Raw genomic sequence first — 20,774 nt, 5'->3', positions numbered from 1 at the left:
ATAAAACGATTGAAAGAGCAAAAACTGATTGAAAGAGCAAAAAGAAAGATTGAAAGAGCAAAAAGAAAGATTGAAAGAGCAAAAAGAAAGATTGAAAGAAAGAGTAAAGGGGTGGAAAGAGTAAAAAGAACAAAAAAGGAAGGAAAGAACAAAAAGAAAGAATGAAAGAGCACGAGTGAAAAAAAGGAGCAAAAGGAAAACATTTTCAAACTTCATTTCAGACTAATGATAAATAAATGAGAACTAGTTCATCTTGAAGCTGTGAACAAAGAACTTTTAAGAAGTGAACTATGAACATGATTCAGTTCCTTTTAACTTGATTGACTTGAGTCGATAACTGCTTCCTGTTTGGGATGAACTAGACACGAACCCCGTCGGAGGTTTTAGCTTCCTTCATTATGAACTGGAAAATGATTCAGATTTCTCCATCTGCTGCTCCCAGATGAGACAAACCGACTTCCCAATAATCTAACATCTGAATACGATTGTATAAAAGCGCCGACTTAAATCTAAAACCTTAACAGAAGATAAAATGTGGCGCAGTACCTTTAGACTTGAGCTCGGATAACAAACTGCCGGGTCCTTCGTGGCCGATCAGGTGACCCAGATAATGGCCTGGGTTCGACTTGTAGTACTTCTGCAGGTCTGGGATGGGGAAGGTCACATACAGGTTCCTGATGTCTTTGATGGGAACCACTTTGTAGAATTGCTTTCACACAAAAACACAGAAAAAGGAAAGATTAGTTTAACTGTTTTAAGTTTGTAGGAAATAGTCTTAAAGATGTAATGACCCACTTTGAGGTGCTCTTCCTGAAACGGATGCTCTGGGAATTCTGGGACCGGCACGTTCTTGTTTTCCACTTCTCCAAACAGGTTTTCCACCATGGCGGTTAATTCATCAAGAGACTCTGGGAAGATCAAAATACAAGTAAAATGATCATTATTTCAACAGACTGTTGTGCTTTATAAACTACGATGGAGTATTAGGGCCGTGCTAACAAAAAAATAAAATAAAATAGCAACTACAAAATCATAGAATTATGAGAATGATGTTAAATAATATGGGAATAAAGTCGTAGTATCATGATTTTATTCTTGTAATAGTCAAAATCAAAGTATCTCAAGACTAAAGTCAAAATATTATGACTTTATTCTCGTAAAACTGTGACTATATCGTCATAGAATAGTGACTTTATTCTTGTATTTTTTTTCTTGGTATGGCCCTAATACTCTGTCACACAATATGTAATTCCTGAGAAACTTATCCTAACAGATATTGTTTTGCTCTTTTTGTCACCCAAATAAATGTTAATGCCAGACGAATTGAACCCGAGTAAAAATGAAGCTCAGCCTTCAGTTGATTTTATCCATTAAGAGGAAAAACAACAATTCAAACAAACCTGGCAACCTACAGAAAGTATTTACCCCCAAACCCAAATAACTGGTTCTTCCACCAATCGCTGTAAAGTGTTTGCAAACACTCTTACATCACCCCACTCGCTGAAGAGTTTCTGGACCTAAACTGAAATTTCAGTCCAGACTTTGACTAGGCTATGAAAAACTAATTTAGTTTAGCTTTTTTGAGCCATCTTTTTGTGGGTGTGCTGTAAAGTCAATCTACACTTTGCCTGAGCTGGATATTTTCCCTCCTTCAGGATTCTCTGTAACAGAAGCATTCATGGTTTCATCGCGATAAAGTTTCATCTCAGGTGAGACAGAGCATTGTGTGGTTTTACCTTGGAAACTGCTCATGTCAGACATTTCCCCCAGTTTCTTCCTTATTGCTCAATCATAAAGGTGAGCAGAGATTTAGATATTTACAGTGAGTAGAGTACACAAAAATATTACTCTAGTAAAAGTAGCAACATATTTTTAGTTAAATAAGAGTAAAAAGGAGCCGTCTAGGAAATTACTCGAGAGTAAAAAAGTATTTGATTAAAAGTCTACACAAGTACCGAGTAACTGATCAAATTATCATTTAATATTTAAAATTACATCATCAGACAAACCAAAATACAAGGTTACGTGGAAATTTTGATATTTTAAAATGAAAATGGCAATAATTCATACAAGTAACAAAAAGAAAAATTTTCCAAATCAGTTTCTTTCAATAAAAACTTTATGAAACTTTAACAAAAACTGTGTGTCTGTCTGGTGAATTTTTGGTTAAAACAAGTTAGTTTTTCATTCGGTGGGTAAAAAATACAGAAATTTTATGCAAGTAAAAGTAGAAGTACTTCATAATAAAAATACTGAAGTAAATGTAAAACTACAGCATAATAAAAATACTCCTAAAATAATTTTTTTTTCAAAAAGTTACTATTGTAAATGTAATTGTAACCCTTTAAGACTGATATCTCTCAATGTCTTCCTGTTTCTGAATTGTTTTGTTGCCATAACTCACGGTTGTATTGGATAACTCTTAATCCCCTTCAAATAAATCATTTTAGAAAATATTTTTATGCTTCTTTATGGGAGGAAATCCTTTTTTATTGTTTTATAAAGTAACATGCACAATACTTATCAACTCAGCTGAATCCATTCGTTTAATGAATGGTTGAATAAAAATATTCCATACCTCTTCCCAACACGCAGAGTCCCATCAGATTAGCAGAATAATACGTAGAGTGAAACATCAGCAGTTCCTGACGGATATCGACCCCTTCTTTAGACGGTCTGGTTTCCAGTGTAAGTTTGTTGCCTGCAAAACAATAAAAAACAACACGAGAATAAATTAATCTCAACTAAAGACAAAGAAAATCCAGTATCTACTTATCTTTACCACTAAATGATACATTGCAGCTTTGTGATATTTAACTAGGATTATACCCCCAGCTCTTCTTTATGCTGCTGTGTTTTCTTTACAAATGTGTGCAAAATTTTCTGCTAAAAATAAAAAAAAAAACATAATTCTGCAATTACTGTGTTTCCTTTAAAAAGGAAGCAATTAAAAATCGCACATGAATAAGTTTGTTCACACAATAAGTCATTAAAAAACATGCCAAAAACACATACACCTACAACTGTAATAAAATATTTTTCTTTTTTTATATAAAATATTATGCAATAAAAGTAAAATAAAAATAATTAAAAATCATAAGTTAAAAAAACATTCACCCTCCAACCACTTCCTGTTGTCATCTTCATCATTTCTGCCAGTAGTAACATCTGGTTACTGATCATGTGATGCAAAAAAAAGAGTTTCCATTGCTGTTAAATATACTAATTTTGAAATGGCTAAAGAACCTAGTGCAAAAACCTTTAATCAAAAAACGTGAGCCCTTTTCTAAATTGCCGAGTTTCTACTGAGTGAATTTATTTCCAATTTGCGCAGTTTTATTGCTAATGGAAACGCGTATAATGTACTTGACTACAAGTACATTAAAAACAAAAATTGCAAAGATTTTTATAAAAAATTTCCCAGTTTTTTTTGTCACTCATTTCAGAAAGTAAAAGTCATATTTTACAGAAAAACTCACGATGTCATCAGCTAAAAAGCCCGCAAAAGTTTCCTCAATCTTTCAAACTGTCTCTCACTAGAGCTGGGCAATAAATCAATAACAATACATATGGCGATCAATACATAAACATGATCAACATCAATAGAAAATTTGTCCAACAGAATGATCAATAATCTCACTGAAAGGCTTTAGCTGCTCAACCGCTAACAGCCAGCTAAGCAAAGTGGGTGGAATCCACTCAACTCTCTCACTCTTTGGTTGCCTAGCAACTCATTGTTGGCTCACTCACTCGCTCTTTGGTTGCCTAGCAACTCACTCATTCGCTCACTCTTTGGTTGCCCAGCAACCACCAGTTGAGTAACTGGCACAGCAGCAGTTTCAGGCCTCAAACCGCTTAAAAATGAAACTCAAGAGGAAACTGGATAAAACAGGAAAGGTCACATAACCAGTCTGTCAGTATTTCAGGTACTTAAAAACAAAAACTGATTAATAATTATCAGTAGACTGACTCAGATAAAGCCTTTACATCTTAATATGTTTTTCAGGACCAAAAATTAATATTCAAAATATTTTTAATTGGTTTTAAATATTACATTTGAAAAAGATACTGATTGTGGATTCTCATTAGCTACAAGTAGGCCTGACATGATAAAGAAAATTGCTGGACAATAAATTGATAAATTGTCATAAACTGATAAATTGTCCCAGAAGTTATTGCAACAAACGATCATATTTATTAAAACGGTTTAAGATCATTTTTAAGTATTATAAGGGTAATGGTAAAGATTCTCAATAAACTTTAAATTATAATGAACATTTAACGCTGGAACTGAAATAAATTGTAAATATACAAAATAAATAACAACAAATAAAATGAAATATGAAGTCTGTAAACAAAACTGTCCTTCAAAAAAAAAAGAACTAGTTTAGACTTATCGTCGAGTTTTGGTAGAAAAAGAGAAAATGAAAAATCATGCAAATGGAAATTATTGCGATCAGTTGATTATTGCAACAGATATTTTACCCTGGGTAAATAATCTGTTTAAGAGTTTCACTTTTCAAACTAAATAAATAAAATAACTTCCATTGAGATGGACCCATCGTAGTTTAATTTACCATAAATGTAACAGTTACAAAACAAATCCAACAGGATAATCCACTGATATCTGTTTAAATGAGTTCAGGAAGGGCTTGGCGCGGCTTGCTACCTGTTCCAAATTTACTGAATGGGTGGTTTGGGTTTCCGGTGGCTTTCTCCAGCTGAAACAGCCTCCAGGCGTCATTCATCAGGTTCTTCTCGTGTTCGGAGTCAACGGCGTTCACTTCTCGGTCCTTACAGCTCTCATCAAACAGAGGGCACAGGAAGAACTGGGCAAACCTGAAAAAATGATTCACTATTCAGGCCGAGCATAAAGCAGCAGATCCTGCTTTCCATCTTCCACATTGTTAAGAGTTTGCAAACAAAGCAGTGGAGATCCGCAGCAGCTGGGCGATCATTAGTGTGTAAAGCAGAGCCATCTGCATTTAAACAAAGTGATAAGAAATCATTTCCATGAACACAAGGTCAGAGCAACTGCCATGCAAATGAGGAAACAGAAAATACAACCGGTGATCCTCTTCACTCAGAGGATTATTCTACTGTGTTCACAACCAAAACAGTTTTAAAGTGTACTTATCTAAAAGTGGTTCACCACTACTGCAGACTTTACAGGCTAGAAGGCCGTCATAGGAAGAAAAAGAGTATATTTCCACCAAAAAGACTGAAATTTTGAGACTAATCTCAGAAATTTTCTATACAAAATAAATAAATTTCTGAGAATGAGTAGTTGAGAATTTGCTAAAAAAAAAATCTGAAATTTTGAGATTAATCTCAGAAATGTAAAAAAATAAAATACATTTCAGAGTATAAGAGATGAAAAATTTCTGACTCAAAAACTCCTTTTTTCTAGAAAATTTCTGAATTTTTCACAAATTAATTCTGAGATTAATCTCACAAATTTTTGAAAAAATAAATAAAAATTACTCAGAAATTTCTGAGTTTCAAAAGTCAAATATTTTTCAAATATTCAAACTCAATTTCCTTGTTTTTTCTAAAAACTTCTGAGATCAATTACATTTTTTTTTTCAAGCTGATTTGCAACTTTTCAAACTCAGAAATTTCCTTGTTTTTTTTCTGGAAAATTTCAGACTGTTTTACTCCTTTTTTATTTTCTATCTACAATGGCCCTAAAATGCTGTCAAAGAGATTTTAAGTCATCTTTGAACTTTAAAAGCATATTTTATTCTGATTAATCTGCTAATTAATGTTCTGAATGATCTGTGAGTTACAGATTAAGGTCATGGAAAGCCTCAAAGAAATGCAGCTTGTTGATAATCGGAAACCATAAAAATACAAAATTTACGCTAAGTATAAAGATCTAAACTTTTAATAAAATTTAGACTAAAGCACTTTTTTCCTTGTACACGTTTTTCTCATTTTCCATCAAGAAAGGAAGGAAGGACATAAACTTCTCTTGATCAGATGAAAAACACTGAAATCAAACTTTCCCAGAATGCACTGGGATTCAGTCTCATGAGATAAAAAGTGAAACACTTGATATCAGTACCGACACTTATGCAAGCAGATACCATCATCATCATGATGCGGCAAAACTCCATACAGCACAAAAAACCCTGGTAAACAATACATTTACACAGAGATTAGCGCCTTTACCGCTGAACATGGATGCTAACCGGCTGATCAGAGCAAACATGGCAGCTACCTGTCTAACGCTCCTTGCAAATGCTCATGGGAAACGTCGAAGTAGTAGTTGGTGTGCTCGCCGCTGGTGAAGGCATTGGAGCTTCCTGCGTGCTCGCTGAGGAACTGGCTGTATTCGTTCTCCTTGGGGTATTTTTCTGTACCCAGAAACAGCATGTGCTCACAGAAATGGGCCAGGCCTGAAATGTTTGCTGGGTCTGACAGGGAACCTGGGAAAGAACCACAAACAATTATTAATTCACCAAATTAATCAGGATGTTGAATTATGAACACTGCAGAAACACTTATTACCAAGTACTTCTGGTATAGTTTCTAGGGCCAAAATCTTAGTAAACCTTAAGTAAGACAAGCTAACTTACAAATAACTTTTCATTAAGACACAGCAGCTTGTTTTAAGTAAATAATTCCTTAAAATGGATAAAAAAGTTGGAGTTCCACTGGCAGATTATTTCAGTTATTTCACAATGGTTACCTAGCAACACCGGCTAAGCCACGCCCGTCACCTAGCAACCGAGTTCTAGTTCCACTGGCAAATTATTCCACTTATAACAAGACATTTTCCCCATGCTATGAATCATAATATTATAAATTACTGACTTAAAACAAGCTCGTTTTTTGCTGAAAGGTTACTTTAGTAAATTAGTTTTGTCTGATATCAAGTGAACTAAGATATTTGCACCAGAAACTAGACCAAAAATACTTGGTAAGATTTTGTATTTTTGCAGTGAAGGAGCAGGAAGAGTGAAGCCCTTACCTATGTGCACGTCCAGTGCGGCTGATGATTTGTCGGTCGTCGGGTCGCTGATGAGCATCGCTTTGAGTCCGTTTCTGAACTCCAGGCCCCGGTAGTCCCGCCTGTCTTCAGGAGACCGAATTATATCGGTGACCACCCTCCTCACAGCCGGTTCCGTCATTCTGAGAGGTAAGGATGACACCAGCCTGCAGGGAAGAGAGACAAACAAAAATGTAAATGTAAATTTGTCCCCATAGTGGGAACTTATTTCTTTAGAACGAGAATTTCAGTTTCAAACTTTTCCTTTCAGTTTAATTTTTTTTTCTTTTTAATAAACTTTGCTCCATACATACTGTTTTTCCGACTTCAAAAGCAAAAGAATCTTGTCATCAATAAATTAAACATGCAATATTTTAACAAAACAAAGCAAAAACTTTTGTCTTAATAAAAGGCAGAAGGTTTCCAAACTTTTTGGGTAATTTCTTTTCAGATTATTTGGTCTGGAAAATCTTTTAGTCTATTCCAAACAACAAAAATGCAAAATTTCCTCAAAAAAAAACAAAAAACCCTTTGTTGATCAAGATTAATAGAATAAATGTGCTCCAGTGTTCTTGTTTTAAATAAAAAGTTGCTGCATGTTTACAGTTACTTTTTATGAAGTTGAAACTAAAAGAAAACATGGCCAGTAAAGGAAAAGTTATTTGTGCCCAACACTTTCCAGTAAAAAACAAATGAAATTGTTTATTTATTTAGAGTTGCTTTTGAACCATAATAAATGAAACAATTGTTGACTGTATGGTGTCTTTTATGCCTTAGTATTTTTGTGTTTTTATGATGCAAAGCACTTTGAACTGTCTTGTTGGTGAAATGTACCATAAAAATAAACTTGGCAACTTCATAAATTTGTCTCTGAAAGGAAAACCAGAATATGAAAAGTAGCTTGTAACATTTTTTTCAGCTTCAAAATTTTTGGTTTCAATTATTTTTTCTTTTGAACAATTTTATGGCCCCAATTTAGCTCCATAAATATGCCGCTGTCCCCGAGTATTTTCAGCTTTGGGATCTTGGTCTTTGATGCAAAAAGTTTGGACAGCCCTGATTTAGAGCATGTTTGCATCCATTTTAGTGTGCGAGTGTCCCAAAAATAACCGTACAATCCAGAAACTATTAACCAGCCATTAGATTATGATAAGTTATTATCCTCCCAGTTCAGTTTTCAGTTGTAATAAATCCCAACGGGGTGAGCCAAGTAGAGCAGCAGCTTGAAGGACGCATTTAAGTGGATGTTGGAATCAATAAGTCGGCATCATCCACTCCAAAGAGCTTTCTATTGTTATAGTGCAGTGGAGTTACAAGAACACCCATTATCTACACCTTAATCGTTTTACTCATTTAAGTGAAACATTAGCATCAACTGCAAAACTGATAAAAACCACGTTCAATCTACCTGAAAAATTTGAGCTTTTTTCCCCTCTTCTTTAAACAAAAAAATAGTTTGGGTTATGGTTGGGTAATAAATCAATAATAATATATATATATCTCGTAATAGACATTAGATCTATATCAATAGAAAATATGTCCGATATAAGTTTCAATAATTTCACAGAACAGAGATCCAGAACAGCACTGCATTCTGGGGGATGTAGTTTGAGAAACAGCTGCAGCTGCTCAACCTAGCTAAGCACAGTTGGTGGAATCAACTCAGTCACACTTTGGTTACCAAGCAACTCACTCATCCTTTGGTTGCCTAGCAACCACCTGGTGAGTTATTGGAACATCAGGTTTTGCCCCTATGCCTCATAATTGCAAAAAAATGAAAAACAACTAGAAACAAAACTGGTTAACAGAGGAAAAGTTACATCACTTGTTTGGCAAGTATTTATAATAGAATAGAATATACTTTATTGGAATTTGCTTATTCATTAAAATAGAATAGAATAGAATATAATAGAATAGAATATACTTTATTGGAATTTGCTTATTCATTAATATTTATGACCATAAGAGATCAAGTTTATAATATTGATAATATTGTAATTTTTAGACCATTTCCAAATAATATACTGACATTGGCATAATAGTGCAAGTTTGCTCCCTCTCAAAGGTTAATAAACTTTAAATGTATAAAGAACACTAAACACTAAGTAAAATAAAACACATAAAAAACACAACAAATAAATCCAGAAAAAAGCTCCAATATAATTTAATTAACTGTAAACTTGTAAAATAAGCAATTCATCCCAAGATAAATTAAAATGAGCTCGGTAAATTCAATTTTGGTTATTTTTTGGTAGATCAATTTTGTTTACAGAAATGTCATAATCCACTTTAGTTATAGTTTTTGTAGCTCTGAAAACGTACTCAATAATGATCCACAGTTTAAACACCGGATGCAGATGACAGCAGTTCAGTAAAAGCCTGTTAATCAGTCATCAGTTTAAAGCAGGTGTGCTGAAACTGGGGAACGCCTAAAACATACAGAGCAATGTGCGTTGGGAAACCCTGATTTAAGGATTAAAATAAGACTTTAACGTACGGATTTTTTTTTTTTTTAAATACTAACCGCTTGCCATACTTGTCATCCGCTTGAACGGCTATAAATATCAACATTTATCGACCTCATGTAAAAATTATATTAGTGTGGTTAAAAACAAACAAATAGAGTAGACTAAAATAGCTAAAAGAGCTTTGCTATGTTTTTTAAATCTGATATGAAACATCGGGAGAACATGTTTAATCCCTCTGACTCACAAAAGGAAGAGGCTAGCATTAGCTTGTTCTATTTAATACATGCCAGAAAAGTTACCACGCGCCAAGATACCACCGACTTAAGCCGCTGGGTTTGGAGGGATTGATGAATAAATTAGAAAAAGTTTCGAATTTAATCATGTTACATAATTGTTAAAGCTGCATCTTAATATAGCAACGAGGCTAACAGCCGTTAGCTGAATCTCCTAACCAAATTGAGCGACTCAGCCAGCTAACGTTGCTCCGTTAGCTTCACCGTCTTGTCGTGCTTAAGCCGGTGTTGCTTTTTAATTTTTTTATTTAAAACCTAAAAATGAACCGGCGAGCCTTACCTAAATCCTTGGTTAACACAGACGCTGTTTCCTGTTGACTTGAGATATCTGGTGAACTGGGCCGTTCGGTTAATGCACTTAAACATACTTTGCACCCATAGAAAACAAATCATGGGCTTTACAGCGCCATCTTTAAACAGACTCAACTAGTCGAGCGCAGGACTAGCGGATATTTCGTGTCGTAACTCGCCGGTTAACGGGAAATTATTTCAATCGTCCACTCGGACACAACAGCAGAGATCAAACAGCCATAAACAGCTAAGTTAAAACATTTGTCAAGAAGCAAGCAATCTGCAGTTTATCTAAATGTTGTGTTGTGTCATTGATTCGGAAATTGATTAAACAGTCTGTATGGATATTTCCTTTTTACATCGAGTCGCAAGCAACGTCATGCTAGACTTTTATTGATGCATCCAACGCTGGGTACGTCTAAATAATTTAGAATCTACTCTTTGGAGCCAAAAGCATTAAACAGAACTATATTGTTAGGCTAATAATACTCTATTGAAAATACAGAAACACAGATGTAAGTTTAGTGATGTTAATTTATTCTCTAAACAAAAACACTTTACTTAAACACCTCATTTAATGTATTTACGTGAATAAGCCCTCTTTGCTTCTGTTCATTCCTGTAAATGTTCATTAATAACATGTCTTGTGTTGATTATGTTTCTTTCTATAGAGCTTATTTTTGGAGGAAAGTCAGAATATCATAGAAATGCTGTTTTATTCCATTAATTACATTTTTAAAACGTGGATCTGATATATTTAATTGTTACACAGAGTTTTAAACATTTATTTCAGTTCATTTGACTATGATTGTGGAACAATTATTAATAATAAAACAAGTTTTAGTCTATCAGAACATTTAAAAATAACATAAAACCAATAAAAAATCATTTTAATACCTATTTTATATGACAGCAGCCTGACAGATAACTTGTGAAACCGCTACAAGGATATAAATAAATAAATAAATAAATAAATAAATAAATAAATAAATAAATAAAGCTGGCTTTTTACAGAGTTGTCCATCCTAGCATTTTGATTTAAAGTTGAGTGAAAGGAAAAGTCTTTGTGATGCTGTTTAGTTCCTATAATTTTGAACTGCCGGATTTATTTTGCAATTAAATAATTTCCACCTGGTCTCCATTTACTAATCTGGTTACATCTGAAGGAAATAAATTTTTTTTAAGACTGAATGAAAGAATATTTCCACAATGCGCTAATGCTTCTGTATTCTCAATTTCTTGTGACTGTAGAAACGGTTTCCTTCTGTTGAATTAAAAACAAGTGAATCATTCTTTAATGTTGACTGATTTTGTTGTTATTTTAGGTCAAAGTTACTGAATGTTTTTCAGATGTGCTGAGAAACTGTTGGCGGCTGCAGTATCCAATCTTCTCCACTAGATGGAGTCAGAATCCTATATTTGTTCAACCGTTTTTCATCATTTCACCTTCATTTGAGGCATGACGTGAAACCCAAAAACCTTCACGGTTATATTTTTATTGTAACACAGGTGTTGCAGCAATAATGAACTTTGGATGACCCTCATTTGTTCCAATGTAAGAGAGACATTTCCTAAAACCTTAAGAGTAGCATCCAGCACTCTGAGAAGTAATTTAAATCCTATTTGCTAACAAGTTGAGACTTTTACTCTTAAAATATATCGCCTGACTGCAGTGAGCGCCCTGTTATCTTCTGTTTCTGTTTGCATTGAAAGAGGAACTGATAGTTACAGGGACGTTCATCAGACTGTAGTGGGATATGCAACGCCCCTCCTCTTTTAAATCAAAACTCAGCAGTTCTGCAAAGCTCTTTGAACCGGACAGAGAACCGGGTCAGACCATCGGGGAACTCTGCTGAGCGACATGGAGGAATCAGCGCTCAGACGAGAAGACAAGAAAGTGGTGGCAGTGGTGGGCGCTGGTTTGGTAAGAAGGGAAAATGAAAGTGAAAATACCAATTCAGTGTGTATATAATATTTATTTTACACTTTCTGGGTGCAAACATGGCGACAGTTTGGTTTTACAAAGCATTATTCTGTCATCATGTCATGTAGGAAAAGTGAAACTATAAACAGGAAACATAGAAAAGGCATTTTGAACTAAGCTGACATTATCAATGCACTACTTTTCATCTTTAAGGTGGGGGCACTCAACGCCTGCTTCTTCGCCAAAAGAGGCTTTGAGGTGGAAGTCTTTGAAACAAGAGAAGGTAGCTTTTATTTACAAATCAAACAAAATAAAAAAACTGATGAACAAAGCTGGAGTCAAATTATTCTGTGTGTTTTTGGTCAGATATTCGGAAAGCCAAAGTAGTGAAAGGCAGAAGCATCAACCTGGCTTTGTCCCACAGAGGCCGGACAGCCCTGAAACATGTTGGAATGGAGGATAAGGTATGCTGATTGAATGAAGTTACTCATGCACAAGTGGAGAAAAGGTAAGCTGTAAAGATTAGCATACGTTTGATAGGACTGCAGGGGCAACGAACAGCCGCGAATGTTTATCTAATGGATAGTGGGGTCAACTTTTAGGTGACGTGTTTTATTCAGAGGTGGTAAAGTACCCAAAGATTTTACTCGAGTAAAACTTACATTTCTTCAACTTATTTTTACTCAAGGAAAGGTAAAGGATTAAAATTTTAAATTATGTCCAAATTCTGGTGTTTGAAAGACTAAATGAACATAAATGAATACAAATAACTTAATTACAAGACAACAAATTCAGGCAGCACTTTTACAAAACATGAAAAATGTTTACAGATGCAAGTTATCGATTTAATGACTTAATCTAAAGTTGATTAATCTTATCATTAGACTAACGATTAACTGACAAGCAACCACTTTCTTAAAAAACAGAGTTTTCTCTTGTATGAAGAGGCTCATAGGTTACATTCACACTGCAACCTTTAGTGACCCGATATTTTGTCAAATCTGATTATTATTTTTTTTTTTTGCCGTTGTCGTTCACACTTCAAAATGCAACTTGTTTGTGGTCTCCAGTGTGAACTACAAACGACCTGAAAGTGTCCCGCATGCGCAGTAGAGGGCGCAATAACGTCACACAGAGAGCGTGCTCACCGCTGTAAAGCTGTGTTTGCGGAAGTAAACGTGGATGCTAACGGTGGAGCTTATCTTACGATTTTAAAGTTGTTGTCCACCCGGAGTCTGCACATTTACAACTTAATATTCATTATTGTGCGCCATGGTTGTTGTTTTTCTTCCCGTTTGCGCGTATCAGTGACGTTCATGTCAGATGAATGCGACATGGTCGTTCAGATTCAGGTCACATTTTAAAATATCAGGTGGCATTTTTTTTTTTTAATTGGTTTCGGGTCACTTCAGGCTGCAGTGTGAACGTAGCCGTAGTGACACGTAAGGAGCTTGTATATTTAAAAAAAGAACCGTATAAAGTGCAATTTGAGTCCCACACCGGACTTTAAGACCGTTTCTCTTTCCCGTTCTGTTATGGCCGCCATCTTTGTTCTGTATCATCTGACACAGCAGGTAGAACAGTAGAACAATACATTAGAAAATAAACTTTTCTAACGAACAAGAGATCTTACTTTAGCTTAAATTGGTGTAGAGTGTCCAGAAATTTTACTCAAGTAAGTATAGCTATACTTTATAATAAAATCACTCAAGTAAAAAGTGCAGTTCAATAAAGATACTTCTAAAAATACTTTTTTTGGTCCAACACAAAAGTAGTGCATAATGTCCATCCTGAACAGTTTCATCTCAGTGTTTTACTATTAATTATTCAATTTTTTTTCCCCAGATTGTTTCTAAGGGAATCCCGATGAATGCCAGGATGATTCATTCGCTAAGTGGGAAACAATCTCCGATCCCGTATGGGAAGAAAGGACAGGTAAACCTGCAGAACCGCCGCCGTTTACAAGCTTTGGTAGAGTTTTAGTTTAGGAGTTAGAAACGTTTCTGTTGCAATTAAATCTGTTATTCATATAAATAATAAATACAAAAAAATAAACATTCACATTTTTAGAGAGCGCTTCCCATAATGAAAGACGATTTCTCTACTATGCAAGAAACATCTTGTTGGGAAAAAGTTTGCAAGGATTGCATCATATGTACGAATTCAGCCTTCAGATAAAATATTCATCGTTCTGCTGCAGAGTTTGGACAAAGATTGGGGTCAGAATTGAGCATATTATTGTAAGAAAAAAACTGCAGCGTCTTTTAAATTAAGTTTAATCAATCAGGAAGTCATAAACTATTTGAGACAAGATGTAATTCTTTACTCATCAAAGATGAAGCAAAAAAAGAAGGAAAACCCAATTTTTGTTGGAAAACTAACACTATAAGTCACCCTGAAAACACCAAACCAACACCCAGGCATGGTGGTGGCAGCATCAGGCTGTGGGGGAGGGATATATTAGCTTCTGCAACTGCATCTTAAAGTCCCATCAGTGATGTTCAGTCACTCTTGCCATTTGCAATACCTTTGTTATTTTGTTCTTTTGCTGCTGTTCGTAAGCCCACATCACCACTCCACCACCACTGTGCCTGAGAAGTAACATTGGTCTTACATCCCCAGATACCATTCTTCCAGATATTTTTTATTTTTTTTTGGTGGGGGCTCTTATTAGTGTTAGTTTTAATTTAGCTTTGGACACTTTGACTTTTAAGTGAATGTAAAGGTCAAATTAAATTCACTAAATTTAAATCTAAATTTAAATTTTCACAGCCTTCCAGACGTCTTAAATAAAATTTCCACAAACCACAGATGCTTTTCTGAGGTTTTTGCCGATGTCTTTCTGCTTTGGGGTTGTGTTCAATCTCATACGTTTCTAGAGATGGATGATAAATAAATACACTGTAAAAACACAAAATCTTACCAAGTATTTTTGGTCCAGTTTCTACTCAAATATCTTAGAAAGAGAAAATTAAATTACAAGATGCAGGAGCTTGTTTTAAGTAATTTCTCAATATTGATTAAAAAAAAGTTCTAGTTCCACTTGCAGAGTATATCACTTATTTCACAATTGTTACCTAGCAACGCCAGCCAAGCCCAGCCCGTCGCTTAGCAACCCAATTCCACTGGCAGATTGTTTCACTTAACATGGGAAAATATCTTGTTATAGGAATTATTGACTTAAAACAAGCTCCTATTTCTTGCTGAAAAGTTATTTGTAATTTAGTTTCGCCTTATTTCAAATGTAGTCAGATATTTGCACTAGAAACTAGATCAAAATTACGATAAGATTTTGTGTTTTTGCAGTGTATGATAAATTAAAACTACATATACATTTTTTACATATTTTTACTAAATATAATTTAAATGTGATCCTCGTCTGAAAATAGAAATGATTTCCCTGCTGCCAGTTTGGCAGAGGCTCATAATCCCATTAAGGGACCTTCATGGTTAAATAAAACAAAAATATTCCAGAAAACCAGGAAGCAAACAAACCCTGCAGCCTTCCTGTTCCCTTCTAAAGGGACATGTTCACATTTCTGTTTGATTAGGCTACATTAAATATTGTTCTCTTTTCAGTACATCCTGTCTGTTGACAGAGCCAATCTGAACAAAGAGCTGCTAACAGGTAAGAATGGAAAATAGACGAATCATGTCTGAATTAGACACATCCAGTTATGACCTATTTTTTGTTACATCAGCTGCAGAAAGAAGTTGGAGTAAAAGCGGTTTACAGATGCATCACCCCTCTGGGGATGTGGCTAGAGGTTAAATAATTAGTGAATATTGATAAAATTGTAATACTGGACATATTTCTACTAATTAAACTTGCTAGTTTTCTGATTAAAAAGGCCAAATGTGGTTTCTTTTCATTCTTTCAACTTCATAATGTGCATTTTATTATTTTTTTCTAAATTATAATTTGCATTGCTGCTCAGTTAGGAATGATATTTAATGTTCATATTTGTTTTTCTGTTAGCTTAATGCTAACTGCATCTGACTGCATTGTTTTATAACTAGATGGGATTGAAATGCTGCTTCTAAATCTGTCTGTATTTTACTGAAATTAATTAAACTAAACTGAATTAATTCACTTGAGCTCACTTTATTTAAACTGGCCTAAAATAAACTGAATTTGTTTAATTTGCATTGACTTGAACTGAAATCCATAATTTGAGTTTAACTGAAGTGATTTCTTTAATTAATCAAATGTATTTAAACTGAACTGAATTATTTAATTGAAATTAAATTGATTAATTGAACTAGTTTAAACCAAACTGAATTCAATAAAACAGGATTTAACTGAACTGATTAAAACTGAACTGAATTTATTTTAAACCTAACTAAAAAAAAGCTGAAGTAAACTGAACTAAATTAATAAAATTTTCATTAAACTGAACTGAATTGGGGGTGTGCTGTGGTGACGCAGGGGTTAAGCACAACCCACATATGGAGGCCTCAGTCCTCAACGCGGCTGTCACAGGCTCAATTCCCGGCCTGGTGACCCTTGCCGCATGTCCTCCCTCTCTCTCGCTACCCACCTTCCTGTCAACTAACTATCAAATAAAAAAAAAGGCCACTAGAGCCAATAAAACCTTAAAAAAATAAATATAAAAAACTGAACTGAATTGGATAATTTAAATCAAACTGATTCAGTGAGTTAACGGAAATAAACTAAGACGAACTGAACTGAGATGAATTCATGTAATTTGCACCAAACTGAACTGAATAACTTAATTTGAATTGAAGCAATTATTTTTAACTGAATTTATTTCAACTGAAAATTTTAAACTGAACTGAATTTAAGTCATCTGAGCTAAGTATATCTTAACAGAACTAAAAGCAAAGAAAACTGAACTAAAATGAATTTGAACTGGATAAGTTGAGCTGAAGCGATTATTTTTTAACTGAATTTATTCAAACTGAACTATAACGAACTGAACTGAACAACTTGACGTTAACCAACATCAAAATTGCATTTAAAGTAATAAAAACCTGGTTTATCGTTTAAGTTAAATATCAACCAGTTTAGCCAGATATCTTGGTTTTAATTGGACTTTTAGGATCTCCTTTAATTGTATTAAAATTGTTTTGTTACTTATTGTCACAGGTCTTTATAAAGTATTTGCTTTTTTATCGTTTGTCCAGATTTTGGCACTTTTCTCTCCATTTATGTTTCCTGGCATTCCTTAAATAGGCAACATAAGGGGATGTGTTTTCCTTTCTTTTCGTAGCTGTAAGGATTTTTTCCTAATATTTAATGAGGAGCCTCTTAGAGTTAAAGTGTGGCAGCTTGGCTCTGTTTTTAATTAGACTGCCTGGATGCGCTGGCAGAGATTGTCGCTGCTCTTATCGTGGTTGATTCAGGCGGCTGCCGCTCTGCAGATAAAGAGATTTCACAGTGTGAAAACCCAAAAACATCAGTTTGCACAGATCCCAGCTGCAGCTCCGCGGCTCCATTGATGATCGTTCAGTTTTTGCTGACCCTCTCTTTAGCTTAGTAAAAGTTTCGGGTGTATTGTAAGAAGACATGGCAGCTGCTGTTGCATCACAAGCTGTTTTTGTAACTCACAGCGGCAGAGACGTATCCAAACACAAAGCTGAACTTCGACCACAAACTGCAGGACTGGAGTGCTGAAACTGGACTAATGACCTTCGCCAGGTAAATGGTTAGTGATCGCATGCAGACACAGAGTTCACTGTCCATGCAGGGGTGGTGAGCAGCTAAAGATTTAACTCATAAAAGTAAAAAGCAGCCATCTAAGAAATTACTCGAGTAAAAAAGTATTTGGTAAAAAGTCTACTCAAGTAGTGAGAAACTGAACAAATTAGGAATCATTTAATATTTAAACATTATACCATCAGATGGACCAAATTATAAAACTAAGTGGAAATTTTAATATTTTAAGGACAAAAATGACATTAATTCATATAAGTAAAAAAAACAAAACAAAATCGTGCAAAATATTTTTTTCCAAATCAGTTTCTTTCAATTAAAACCTTAACAAAAGCCTCAGGTGTAGGTCTGGTGAATTTCAGGTTAAAACATGTTTGCTTGTGATTCAGTGGGAAGAAAATACTGAAATTTTACTCAAGTAAGAGTAGAAATACTTTATAATAAAATTACTCAAATAAAAGTAAAAAGTACAGTGTACTAAAATACACTGTACTTAAGCTTTGCCAGGGAAACTTTCAAAGAAAGTTACATTGAGTAACTTTTTTTTTTAAAGAGATGTACTGAAAGTATATTTTTCAAAAGAAGTTACTCATTAACTAAATGTAATTGAGTAAATGTAATTAGTTGCTACCCAGCTCTGGTCATCGCCCTAGAGAGGATTCCTTTTGCAAACGGACAAAACTATAAAATATGTAAGGAAACAAAAAGTTTCAGAATTATTACATTAAGTTAGCATAAATGCTAACCTGATACTTTCTGGTTTTAAATGGCCATGAATTCTGTGGCGGAAAATTTTATTATTAGATAATATATTAATACTTTATTACCAGACAATACAAATTGTCATTACAATCCCCTCTTGATAATTTTCACCCTGATATCAGGGGTGAAAGATTCTTCCCCCAAAAAGAACAAACAGCTGCTGCCTACGATGACTAGCATTAGCTGTCAAGTTGTCAACACAACGAGCTAAATCTTAAATGTTCACCTGATATATAAATGAACAAGGGGCACAATACTTTGCTACTAATTGTCAACACTATGACAACTAGATAACCAGGTCAGAAAAATGTTTTAAGTAAAAAAAAAAAAAATAGCGAGGGAGAGTGAAGTAGGTCAGTTATGCTAGCTTGACTTTGACAACCTTAAATGTGGATGTGCTGCAGAATCTGGTGTTTGTGTTCATCAAAAATAAAAATAATAAAAAATGTTGATCCATACACCAACTCTGACAGATCATTGTTTTTTTTTCTCATCTTCCCTTCAACTTTCTGAGCGCCCCCTGGAGGCATCACTTTGAAAAACACTGTTAGCTGACGAGGGTTTAGAAATGTAATAGACTTGTTGTGTTTTTAAAGGCTGTGAGTAATTAATTTGTTTTTTTCATAACTGAGTGTCCCGAGGAAAATGTGACGCACAATTTACAATCCAGTTAACCCTGAAACACCTCCAGCTCTTTTCGGGTGGGAAGATTTGCGCTTCTGCTCATAATTAAAGCACCAGGCAGAAGCACAAACTGTTGTACACAGATTCTCAAATTAAATGCAGTCTTATCTGGAAATTAAAAAATATCCATTTATTTTAACGCCCACAGCTCCGTGCAGAAGTTTTCCCGCTCCTTTAACTTTTTCCACTGTTGTTTTTTACTGGGGTTTTATGAGACAGACCAACACAAAGTGGAGGGAGAATCTAGCTTAGAATATCTTGAAATGTTTGGTATTGATTTGTATTAACACGGCCGGCCAAAGCCTTTTCGGGGCCCTAAGCAGATTTTCATTTTGGAACCCCCCACCCCCATACGAACAGGTCAACCCCAGATGCTTTGTCGTTCCTTGTGTTACATACCTGCTATNTTGTTTTTTACTGGGGTTTTATGAGACAGACCAACACAAAGTGGAGGGAGAATCTAGCTTAGAATATCTTGAAATGTTTGGTATTGATTTGTATTGACACGGCCGGCCAAAGCCTTTTCGGGGCCCTAAGTAGATTTTCATTTTGGAACCCCCCCATACGAACAGGTCAACCCCAGATGCTTTGTCGTTCCTTGTGTTACATACCTGCTATTATTAGCAATGCTTTTGATTACAGATGTTATTATGGCTATTGAACTTAAAATTACAGAACATTTCCAATAAACTGTTTAATCAGTTGGAAAAAGTGATTTTATGCGGTTTGAAAAGTTACTTTAATAACTTTGGAACCAAATTACTTCTGTAGTCATGAGCACATGTAAAAATAAAATTAAGTTAGAGTAACGTGGTTAGTGTAATTTTTCAACTTAATATTACCAGAAATTCTAAATTAATATTAGATTTATTCAACTTAATTTTGGTTTGGGAGGTGAAGTAAGTCACGTAAGTCACCAAATATTTCTTGGTTTAGAAAACCAAGAAATATTGGTTTTTCTTATAATTATTATTAATTATTTTATTTTAGTTAATAAAATAATTATTAACTATTATTTAGTTAATAATAGGCAATATTGGTAACTGAGTGGAAATTCTTGCCTTTATTTTTTCAGTAGAGCCAACAAAACATGTGTACAGAGTGTACTTATTTTTATTTATTAGGGGTACAAAAAATATTAAGTTCTAGGTTAAAGTATACTTTTTATCTGTTGGGTTCTAATGTTACTTTTTATGCCAAATTCATATTTTTCCACATTTTTGTACTTCCATTTGAGTTTCTGCTGCTCCTAAAAGCAGCTGAAGCACTTAAAAAACAAAATCAACCGGCCATTTTTTAGCAATAACTTTATGTTTTTTTGAGTCTGAAAAATGAGTCGCGTTAAAAACCTTTGGAATGCAACATCACAAATCAGCAGGCACTGTTACTTAGCAACCCCAGCCTGGCACTGCCCATTACTTAGCAACCCCAGCCTAGCACAGCCTGTTACTTAGCAACCCCAGCCTGGCACTGCCCGTTACTTAGCAACCCCAGCCTGGCACTGCCCGTTACTTAGCAGCCCCAGCCTGGCACTGCCCGTTACTTAGCAACCCCAGCCTGGCACTGCCCGTTACTTAGCAGCCCCAGCCTAGCCCTGCCCGTTACTTAGCAACCCCAGCCTGGGACTGCCCGTTACTTAGCAACCCCAGCCTGGGACTGCCCGTTACTTAGCAACCCCAGC

The 20,774-nt window shown here is 34.8% G+C and overlaps 2 protein-coding genes across 4 annotated transcripts in view; one reads left to right on the top strand and one right to left on the bottom strand.

Moving 5' to 3' along the window:
- The window catches only part of ide (insulin-degrading enzyme), a 40,058-nt gene extending 29,868 nt beyond the window's left edge, over nucleotides 1-10,190 (bottom strand). For 2 of the 3 annotated variants that reach the window (XM_007566946.2, XM_007566945.2), the window contains exons 1-7: nucleotides 10,036-10,187; nucleotides 6,977-7,161; nucleotides 6,224-6,431; nucleotides 4,670-4,839; nucleotides 2,579-2,701; nucleotides 796-908; nucleotides 547-709 (exon numbers count right to left, since the gene is read on the bottom strand). In XM_007566946.2, coding sequence (XP_007567008.1) covers nucleotides 547-709; nucleotides 796-908; nucleotides 2,579-2,701; nucleotides 4,670-4,839; nucleotides 6,224-6,431; nucleotides 6,977-7,161; nucleotides 10,036-10,148 — 1,075 coding nt within the window. In that variant the 5' untranslated portion in view covers nucleotides 10,149-10,187. Of the gene's footprint in view, nucleotides 1-546; nucleotides 710-795; nucleotides 909-2,578; nucleotides 2,702-4,669; nucleotides 4,840-6,223; nucleotides 6,432-6,976; nucleotides 7,162-10,035 lie in introns of all 3 variants that reach the window. The other variant, XM_016679056.1, reaches the window with a different exon arrangement.
- A 1,321-nt stretch (nucleotides 10,191-11,511) lies between these two features.
- kmo (kynurenine 3-monooxygenase) overlaps nucleotides 11,512-20,774 on the top strand; it is a 21,616-nt gene continuing 12,353 nt past the window's right edge. The window contains exons 1-6 of the mRNA XM_016679054.1: nucleotides 11,512-11,970; nucleotides 12,184-12,253; nucleotides 12,337-12,434; nucleotides 13,816-13,905; nucleotides 15,550-15,598; nucleotides 17,545-17,632. Of these exons, the coding sequence (XP_016534540.1) occupies nucleotides 11,908-11,970; nucleotides 12,184-12,253; nucleotides 12,337-12,434; nucleotides 13,816-13,905; nucleotides 15,550-15,598; nucleotides 17,545-17,632 (458 nt within the window). The 5' untranslated portion in view covers nucleotides 11,512-11,907. The remainder of the gene's footprint in view (nucleotides 11,971-12,183; nucleotides 12,254-12,336; nucleotides 12,435-13,815; nucleotides 13,906-15,549; nucleotides 15,599-17,544; nucleotides 17,633-20,774) is intronic.

The sequence above is a fragment of the Poecilia formosa genome, unplaced genomic scaffold (assembly GCF_000485575.1).
Source record: "Poecilia formosa unplaced genomic scaffold, Poecilia_formosa-5.1.2 Scaffold201, whole genome shotgun sequence".
Taxonomy (NCBI): domain Eukaryota; kingdom Metazoa; phylum Chordata; class Actinopteri; order Cyprinodontiformes; family Poeciliidae; genus Poecilia; species Poecilia formosa.
This window is presented reverse-complemented; position numbering and strand designations above follow the sequence as displayed.